The 9857-nt window shown below is 44.5% G+C and overlaps 1 protein-coding gene across 3 annotated transcripts in view; it reads left to right on the top strand.

The window, feature by feature from the left end:
• Positions 1 to 463: 463 nt before the first annotated feature.
• Positions 464 to 9857, top strand: part of TFIP11 (tuftelin interacting protein 11) — a 20836-nt gene continuing 11442 nt past the window's right edge. The window contains exons 1-6 of one of the 3 annotated variants that reach the window (XM_033233069.1): positions 464 to 579; positions 798 to 874; positions 2694 to 2911; positions 6389 to 6542; positions 6858 to 7014; positions 9317 to 9444. In XM_033233069.1, coding sequence (XP_033088960.1) covers positions 2703 to 2911; positions 6389 to 6542; positions 6858 to 7014; positions 9317 to 9444 — 648 coding nt within the window. In that variant the 5' untranslated portion in view covers positions 464 to 579; positions 798 to 874; positions 2694 to 2702. The remainder of the gene's footprint in view (positions 580 to 797; positions 875 to 2693; positions 2912 to 6388; positions 6543 to 6857; positions 7015 to 9316; positions 9445 to 9857) is intronic. The other 2 variants (XM_033233070.1, XM_033233068.1) reach the window with 2 other exon arrangements.

Below are 9857 nucleotides of genomic sequence, written 5' to 3'. Positions count from 1 at the left end.
GGAACTCTAGAGTTTGCCCATTCATTCCTTCATTCCCTTTTAAACTCCTGCATAAAGGCCACTGCCCTGTGCCCACGACAGCGTCAGAGACACAGGAGTCAGAGTCTTGACCTTCATTATTCCCATTTGAATGTTGTGTCCCAGGCCCCTTATTGTCTCACAGTATTTACCACAACTACCCTATGGGCTAATCCTACAACTCTATTTCACAGATTTACACTCTCAGAGTGTCAAAGTCTCCTTAGGCCAAGGTGGCTCAGCGGATTCCACACCAGTCATCATAGGCTGAGCGTCGGACTACAAAGCAGGCGCGGCAGCGAGGCCGACTCCGCGGGAAAACCACTCCCCAGCCATTCTGGACCTTGCAAATCCACCCCTCCTTTCTAAGATCCCAGCCGGCCGCTCTACAGCTATATCCGCCGTAGCGTTCCACGCTGCCGGGGCAGCCAGTAGGACATCGCTGTCGACAACGTCATTTCCGGCGCGCCGGCCACGACGCATCCGGGTTCTGGCGTAGGAGTGGCGGTCTTCTCGCGCGGATTGTGAAGCTGAGTTTTGGTACGCTGGACCCTCGGAGAGGTGAGCAAAGCTGGCTACGAGGGGACTCAGCGCCAGTGGGAGTAGGGGCGAAGACTCAGGGAAGGCGAGCTTCGGTCCAAGCCGTTGCGCTGTGGGGAGGGGAATCCATTTCGTAGACAGCTCTGCCGAGGCACGGAGAGGGGCGGTGCTGCTTGGGGTCTACTGGGATTTAGGGCTTGGGTTCAGTTAAGAACCTGAGCCTCCTTTGCCAAACCTAGACAGCAAGAGAGAGACAAGCCCGAGGCCTGACTTCTAACTCTCCTGAGTTTAAGCCCTATGAGCAGTGGAACCTAGGGTAAGTTACTAACTTCTCTGAACCTCCTTTTTCTTATCTGAAGCATGAAAACTAACGGTACCTACTTTGCAGAAGTGTCTTGATGCAGACAGTTGACAGTCGTTCTCAAACGACCAGCATGTACCTAGCATCTACTGATGAGGGCTTCATAACTTGTGACTACTCACTCAGGGCTTATTACCACCTACTATGCCCACGGAGGCAGTGGTATTATTTAAGCTTATGTATTTGAGAGTCCTCACCTTTTCTGAAAACCCTTCTGTCCTAAACACTCCTGGAAGAGGTTGGGACCAGCTACATCCAACCAGTGCACCAGTGAATAGAAGAGGGCAGAGTTAACGTTTTGCCAGAGGTGACCAGAGTTGGACACTGCCTGTGGAAGTAGTGAACTCCGTGTGCCCTAAGGCCGCTTTCAGCAAGACAAGAATCACAATTGCTCTCACCTGTTGAATGTATTATTGTGTAGTGCACCATGCTTGGAGCTTCGCGTGCATTTAATTCTCATACACGGAGTGTCTGATAGAGTAGAATTGGAACTCAGGCCTTGATTTTAGCGTGCCTGATTTTACAATCACTTTGCTAAGTTTACTCCCTGTTGCCATAATAGTAATGATGATTGTGATGGTTAATACTGAGTGTCAACTTGATTGGATTAAAGGATAGGAAGTACTGATCCTGGGTGTGACTATGTGAGTGTTGCCAAAGGAGATTAACATTTGAGTCCATGGGTAGGGAAAGGCAGACCCACCCTCAATCTGTGTGGGGATAATCTAATCAGCTGCCAGCACGGCAAGAATATAAGCAGGCAGAAAAATGTGAAAAGAGAGACTGGCCTAGCCTCCCAACCTACATCTTTCTCCGTGCTGGATGCTTCCTGCCTTCCAACATTGAACTCCAAGTTCTTCAGCTTTGGAACTTGACTGGCTCTCCTTGCTGCTCAGCCTGCAGACAGCCTATTGTGGCACCTTGTAATAGTGTGAGTTAATACTTAATAAGCTCCCCTTTATATATATATATATATATATATGTCTATTCCATTAGTTCTGTCCCTCTAGAAGTCTCTAATACAATGATTAACCTAATCATGGGACTAAAGTAGAAGCTATTGTTTCTTGAGCACTTATTTTGAACTCATTGAATTTGCCTTATAAGCATTCTTTAAGGTTGGTATAGTAGTTTATCCCAATTTAAGAAATACAACTGAATCTGGTCACTCAGCTACCATGAGGTAGATTCTCTGTATCAATCCCTGGCCATCTAACTGTTAAAATAGTGTTCATAATTACTACAATCTTTCAGCTCATCAGAAGAAATTCATTTTTTGCGAGGAAAACTGAAAATTTTGTTTCATCAAGTAATGTATTTCAAAAAGCATATTCTAAAAAAAAATCACTCCTAGGACCACCAAGGATCCAGATATAATTCTTTCCTCAGTAATAGAAAGAAGAATCTGGGATCTAAGAAGATATCCGCTCATTTTATAAGGCAATAGTGTACAAAATAACCTACTTAGTTATTTTTGTGTGGTTTGTGTATGTCTGAATATGTGTGATATTTATGATATTGGCTAGCACAAAGAAATATATACTTTTAAAGAATCATAGACGGTTGGGACTAGTATTTTGTTCACCTGTTTTAGTACTGATTGTTTTCTAAAAGTAGGTTTTTAATTTTTTTTTATTGAATAGTAATGCCGATTTTAATGGACTTTGAATTCAGAGAAAGTTCTGAAGGCAGCAAGGAATAGAGACTCACAAGGAATCCTCCTACTGCTGCCCCCAGGGCTTATGACCTGTGCCCTTTTTGTCTCTTCCTTTAGTGACTGGCCATGTCATTGTCCCACTTGTACCGGGATGGGGAAGGCCGCATTGATGATGATGATGATGAGCGGGAGAACTTTGAGATCACTGACTGGGATCTCCAGAATGAGTTCAACCCCAACCGACAGCGCCACTGGCAGACCAAGGAAGAAGCCACCTATGGGGTGTGGGCAGAGCGAGACTCAGATGATGAGAGGCCCAGCTTTGGAGGCAAACGGTACTGCCTGGCATGGGGGCTGCTTCACCTTGCTTCAGGGAAGCGGGGGAAGATGGGCAGGGAGTGGAGGAGATGCCCTGATAAGTATACTTCTCTCCTGGCCTTGTTGAGACTCTTAGCTGTGACATCATCTCGAGAGGTCTGCTTTCCTCTTTAGGCTAGAGTGCTGCTCTTTCACTTTTTTATTCTACTCTATTCTATTCTATTCTATTCTATTCATGAATGAATGACACTGTTTCACTCTGTTGCCCAGGCTGGAGTACAGTGACATAATCTTGGCTCGCTGCAGCCTCCACCTTCCGGATTCAAGTGATTCTCATGCCTCAGCCTCCCGAGTAGCTGGAATTATCGGCACATGCAACCACCTCCAGCTAATTTTTTTTTTTTTTTTTTGAGACGGAGTCTCGCTCTGTCACCCAGGCTGGAGTGCAGTGGCCGGATCTCAGCTCACTGCAAGCTCCGCCTCCCGGGTTTATGCCATTCTCCTGCCTCAGCCTCCCGAGTAGCTGGGACTACAGGTGCCGGCCACCGCGCCCGGCTAGTTTTTTGTATTTTTTAGCAGAGACCGGGTTTCACCAGGTTAGCTAGGATGGTCTCGATCTCCTGACCTCGTGATCCGCCCGTCTCGGCCTCCCAAAGTGCTGGGATTACAGGCTTGAGCCACCGCGCCTGGCCAATTTTTATATTATTAGTAGAGACGGAGTTTTGCCATGTTGGCCAGGCTGGTCTTGAACTCCTGACCTCAAGTGACCTACCTGCCTCAGCCTCCCAAAGTGATGGGAATTACAGGCCTGAGCCACCATGCCTGGCCTCACTGATTTAATTATCAGTGTTTATTGAGCAATTACTATGTATTAGGCGTGTGCTGTAGACCCATTCTTGCCTTCCTGGAGCCCAGACTCTAGAAGATGTAAATAGGCATTTGAAACTTGTAACTGTGATATAGGACACGAGGGACATGAGGACATGAGGGAGAACACATTTTAGGGCATTTCACCTATTCTGAGAGGTCAAGGAAGATTTCTGTGGAGAAAATTGACGCTTAAGCAAGCTGATATGACTGACGGTAGAAGGTAACTAGGGTGGTAGAAGAGGTCTTAATATGCAAAGGCCTTTGATGGGAAGCATCACAGTATCCACAAGGATATGAAAGGCTTGGGGGCTGGAGCAGAGAGGGGGAGGGGTAGCATAGTGTGTGTGATAGAGAGGGTGTGATGTGGGGCTGGGTTATGTTTTGAGAAGACCCTTTTGCTGGTGTGCTCAGTAGGCATGGAGCCACAGTGGAGGACTGTGAGGAGGCCAAGCCAGTGGTCCCTGCACAGGTAGTGGAGGCCTGGTCTAGGATAGTGGTGGGCGATGAGGATTCAGGCTGCATGTCTTCTCCCCAGCACAAGGTTATATGTGCCCTGGCTGAACCTCACTCGACCAGGGTGTGCCAGGTTGGGGGTTTTTTCCTCCGATGAATGGCCCCACCTGTGGCCTCTAGGCTCCATCCTATTGAGAGTGTGCCTTTTTCTTTTTCTTTTTTTTTTTTTTTTTTGAGATGAAGTCTTGCTCTTTCGCCAGGCTGGTGTACAGTGGTGCAATCTTGGCTCACTGCAACCTCTGCCTCCTGGGTTCAAGCGATTCTCCTGCCTCAGCCTCCTGAGGCACTACAGGCGCATGCCATCATGCCCAGCTAATTTTTGTATTTTTAGTAGAGACGGGGTTTCACCATGTTGGCCAGGATGGTCTTGATCTCTTGACTTCGTGATCCACCTGCCTTGGCCTCTGAAAGTGCTGGGATTACGGGCATGAGCCACTACACCCAGCTGAGAATGTGCCTTTTTCAAAGGAGGCTGGGGGAGAAAGAGTATAGAGATTAGTTCAAACTTCTCATCCACAATGATGTCTGCAAGTGGATGACAAATAGATCAGGGATCAAAAATTGCATAATCATAATAATAATAGCTAACATCTCTTGGCTGCTTACTTGTTCTGGCTATTTCACAAGCCTAGATTAATTTTCCTTATGAGAAAGGTACCATTATTATTCCCATTTTACAGATTAGGAGACTGAGGCTAATGGTCATACAGCTAGGCAGAGGCTAACCTAGAATTGGAACCTGGACCTATCTGACTCTAGAGTTTGGGATCTGAATCACTAAGTTATGTTACATTTTTAGGAATAAAGTCCCTAAATTCTGTTGTTGCCATGAGGATGTTGAATTACTAGGTTGGTCATTTTACAAGGCATCACTTTATTTGCTGTATTCCCAGGTTTTTTTTTGTTTCTTCAAAACACAGTCTCTGTCACCCAAGCTGGAGTGTACAATGGCATGACCTCAGCTCACTGCAACCTCTGTGTCCTGGGTTCAAGTGTTTCTCATGTCTCAGCCTCCCAAGTAGCTTGGGATTACAGGCGTGTGCCACCACACTCAGCTAATTTTTTGTATTTTTATTAGAGATGGGATTTTTGCCATGTTGGCCAGGCCGGTCTCAAACTCCTGGCCTCAAGCCTCCTGAAGTGCTGAAATGACAGGCATGAGCCACTGTACCCAGCTCCAGGGTTTTTTATTGTAATTTTTTCTTTTTTAAACCACACAGTACAAATACATCAATTTTATTTTATACGAAAAGGACCTGAGGTTAATGGCTTAATGTAAAAAATGCTTGAAGCAGTCAGAGTTTAAATCAATATATTTCATTTTACAGGGTTAATTTCTTATTTCTTAGGGAACTTTAGTGTAATTTTCTTTTTTTGTTTTCTTTTTTCTTTTTTTTTGGGGGGGGACATGGTCTCACTCTTTTGCCCCGGCTGGGGCACAGTGACATGATTATAGCTCACTGCAGCTTCAACTTCCTGGGCTCAAGCAATCCTCCCATCTCAGCTTCCCATGTAGTTGGGACCAGAGGCTTGCACAACCATGCCTGGCTAATTTTTATTTATTTTTTTATAGAGACAAAGTCTCAGTATGTTGCCCTGGCTGGAAATTTTCACATTCAATAAATTTAATGGATAGGAGCTTTTTCTGAGTTTGATTAATATGATTGTTATATGCTTTACATTCATATAATCTTTCAGTGGGTTTTATTTATTTATGATTATCCATCAAAATTTCTCTCTGCTCCTGTTGGATTTTTGTACTTGCAATAGTTTTCAAAACAAATGCTTTTTATGATAAATTAATTTTTTAAAATGTAGGAAAACTGTATTATCACAACATATTTTGAATTTATTATCAACCCTACATTGATGTGATAACTCTTCAGCCGTAGAGGAATATGTCAGATAAAATGTTAAATGTGACTACAGGAAGCCAAATCTGGGGTCCTTTAGATATTTTGACACATTAAAAAATGTGTTACTTTTTTAAAAAACCTTCCTTCATGAGGTTCATTCTAAGGAGTTTTCAAGCATGTAGTTTCTGCCAAGGGATTGCTGCAGAGAAAAGAGTTATTTACCGACCCCGTGGGGCTTTGTTTTTGTGCCTGCAGGGCCCGTGACTACTCTGCGCCAGTCAACTTCATCAGTGCGGGACTCAAGAAAGGGGCAGCGGAGGAGGCAGAGTTGGAAGATTCTGATGATGAAGAGAGACCTGTTAAGCAGGACGACTTTCCTAAGGATTTTGGACCAAGGAAGTTAAAAACGGTAGAGTCTTTATTGCAGGATTGTGACTCCAGTAATATCCTTCCAATGTCATTGTGGCCCAAGCATTTTCTAGCCAGGGAGAAACTTATCTGGCATGCATTTTGTGAGTATCTCCTTTGGTGGCAGGCTTCTGTGAGTTGTGAAGTGTGTAGTGTAGTCTCTCCCTTCCTGACACGTATCACACACATTTTTGGTTCTTGTGACACTTTTCATAGTGCTATGTAACTTAGACCATTTTCCTGTTGGCCAAGCTTTCTTAGATTTTTCTTCTTTTTGTTTTTCCATTAACTAAGCTTTGATTTTTCTTCTTTGCAGGGTGGCAATTTTAAGCCCAGCCAGAAAGGTTTTGCAGGAGGAACCAAATCTTTCATGGACTTCGGCAGCTGGGAAAGACACACAAAAGGAATTGGACAGAAGCTTCTTCAGAAGATGGGCTACGTCCCTGGACGGGGCCTTGGGAAGAATGCACAAGGTATTACACTTTTGTCGTCTTGCGTGATGGAGGGCAGGCAGAGGGAAGGAGAGGGACGTTGGGAGAGGAGGTTTGCTTTTCCCTTTTAAAAGCACTTTCTCTCTCTAGCCTGGTTTGCCAACACAAGACATTTGCCCTCCTAAGCTACCTTGCTTTATCAAAGCTCAAGTTAAATAAGTAATTGTTTCAACAGGAAGAAAAGGGTTAGGGTGTAAAATAGGCTGCAAACAGGTTGGAGACAGGCTTTTTTTCTGGTCCTGACCAGCTACTCAGGAGGCTGAGGCAGGAGAATCGCTTGAACCCAGGAGGTGGGGGTTGTGGTGAGCCGAGATCACACCACTGCACTCCAGCCTGGGCAATAGAGACTCAGTCTCTAAATAAATAAAGAAAGAAATAAATAGAATAAATAAAAACAAAAACGAATTAGTTGCTAATATTTAAAAAACAATTTCACCTAAAATTCTAGATTTTGCCTGGCAGTAGTTAGTTGAGGCAAGTGAGAGCTGCTCCTGGGACAATGGACATGGTCTTCTCTTGAAGGCAGTCGGCAGTCTCCACGGCCCCCTGTTGTCTTCCACCCCAACCCACAGGAACTTTTCTTGGTCCCGAAGTCATTAGAGTTTGCCATCCCTACTCACAAGGGTTTTAGTTTTGCAGAAACAGTTATTTGTCCTTCAGGAATATCAGTAAAACATTGTGTGTAGCTTTTTTAATAACTAGAGCCATATGGCTGTAAAATTGGCTGAGCAAATCCTGCATTGGTTACTTCCATCTTCGTCTAGTAGCCCAGTCTCCTCCTGTTTTCTCATGGCCAGCCTCACTGAGACACAGCTCCTGTCACCCTCTTATCTTCTTGAGACCAAAGCCTCTTAAACCAAACAGTTGGATTCTTCCTACAGGAACATTTCCCCTTCTTCTTGAGCTATTTCCTATGCATGATTGCCAAGTAGATATAATCAAATGTATCCTCCATATTCAAATTCGAGTCTCTAAATAATACTAATAACATTATTTTTTGAGATAGAATTTCACTCTTGTTGCTCAGACTGGAGTGCAATGGCATGATCTTGACTCACCTGCAACCACCGCCTCCCGGGTTCAAGTGATTTTCCTGCCTCAGCCTCCCTAGTAGCAGGGATTACAGGCAGCCGCCACTACACCCAGCTAATTTTTGTATTTTTGGTAGAGATGGGGTTTTACCATGTTGGCCAGGCTGGTCTCGAACTCCTGACCTCAAGTGATCCACCCTCCTCGGCCTCCCAAAGTGCTGGGATTGTAGGTGTGAGCCACTGTGCCCAGCCTCTAAATAATTATTAAAGTGAAATCCAGGTTATGTGTTGAAAACATTAGGTACATGAAAAATACATGAACTTAAGCAAAGATACGCTGAATGAGAATGAGGGGACAGCTTTTTTCCTTTTTTTTGATACAAGGTCTCACTCTGTTACCTAGGGTGGAGTGCAGTGGCATGGCATGATCATAGCCTACTGCACTCTCAACCTCCTGGGCTCAAGCCTGCCGAGTAGCTGGGATCACAGGCACACTCTGCCATGCCTGGCTAATTTTTTCTTTTTTTGTAGATGGGGTCTTACTATGTTGCCCAGGCTGGTTCAAGACCTTGGCCTCCCAAAGTGCTAGGATTACAAGCAAGAGCCACCATGCCTGGCCCAGGGATAGCTCTTATTTGAGACTTCAACTGTACTAAATGGAAGGGAGGCAGGGATGGAAAATTTGGAGGCGGGGCAACATCTTCATTGAAATGTTGTGGTCCTATTCGTAAACTCTTTTATGAGAAAAGCAACATTTATTTCTAGGGCTTAAACTTGTTATAAAAAAGTTAAACATAGGAGATAGGAACTCCTAAGTAAAATACCTAAGGTGTCTTATATTAAATTGCAGCTCCACTTCAGTCAGAATCAATATAGTATCTTAATTATTGCATTTTCCCTAATAGAGGCTTCCAAAGAAGTGAAGTGTAGAATTTAGTATGCTGGAGTTCTCAGTTATAAATGTAGTGTTCTGTTTTCTTCTTGTCCACTGAAACAATCCAAGTAGAAATGGAAATCTATTTGGGATATAAATAAACCAGTCAGCAGACTGTTCTGTGGTAGCATAAATGCTCACACGTTTCAAATCACAAGGGACAAGAGTAGTGTTCTGAGGGCAGAGAATAACTCTCCTTGAGTAGCATGTTATTTTGTGGAAGGAGCAAGAAACTGTCATTTCACTGAGTGGCTGATTCACATACATGAATTGCTGTGATCATAAGACTCTCTTTTTATCTTTTGCTGAAATTCCTCAGGTATCATTAACCCAATCGAAGCCAAGCAGAGAAAGGGAAAAGGTGCTGTGGGGGCTTATGGATCCGAGCGCACCACGCAGTCAATGCAAGACTTCCCTGTGGTTGACTCAGAGGAAGAAGCCGAAGAGGTAACTGGAAGTCAGGAGACATGGGTGGGTGGTGTCCTGTCCATTTCTAATGGCTGTTCATTTATCCTTTCATTCTATTAGTCCTCAGATGTTTATTGTACACGTACCATATGCCAGGTACTGGGCTGAAGGCTAGGTGCACCATGATGAGAGGGCGCAGAGTTGACAGAGAGTAAACAAGCAGCTATGGTGTGGAAGTGGCAGTGGAAATGGCAGAAGGTGCTAGGACCTGCCTAGACAGAAAATAAGGTTGGGGGTTGGGAGGTGGTGTTGACCTACTTTTATAAATAGGCTGGTCAGGGAAACCTTTGAGGAAAGGAAACATTTCAGTTGAGACATGGCAGAAGGGTGAGCTGAGAAGCCTGAGGACACTGAGAGGCTCTGAGCTTGCTGGTTAAGAAATCATAAAGGAA

Source organism: Trachypithecus francoisi, unplaced genomic scaffold (assembly GCF_009764315.1).
Source record: "Trachypithecus francoisi isolate TF-2019V2 unplaced genomic scaffold, Tfra_2.0 Lachesis_group14, whole genome shotgun sequence".
Taxonomy (NCBI): Eukaryota; Metazoa; Chordata; class Mammalia; order Primates; family Cercopithecidae; genus Trachypithecus; species Trachypithecus francoisi.
Note: the sequence above shows the minus strand (reverse complement) of the source record. Positions and strands in the feature narration are given on the sequence as shown.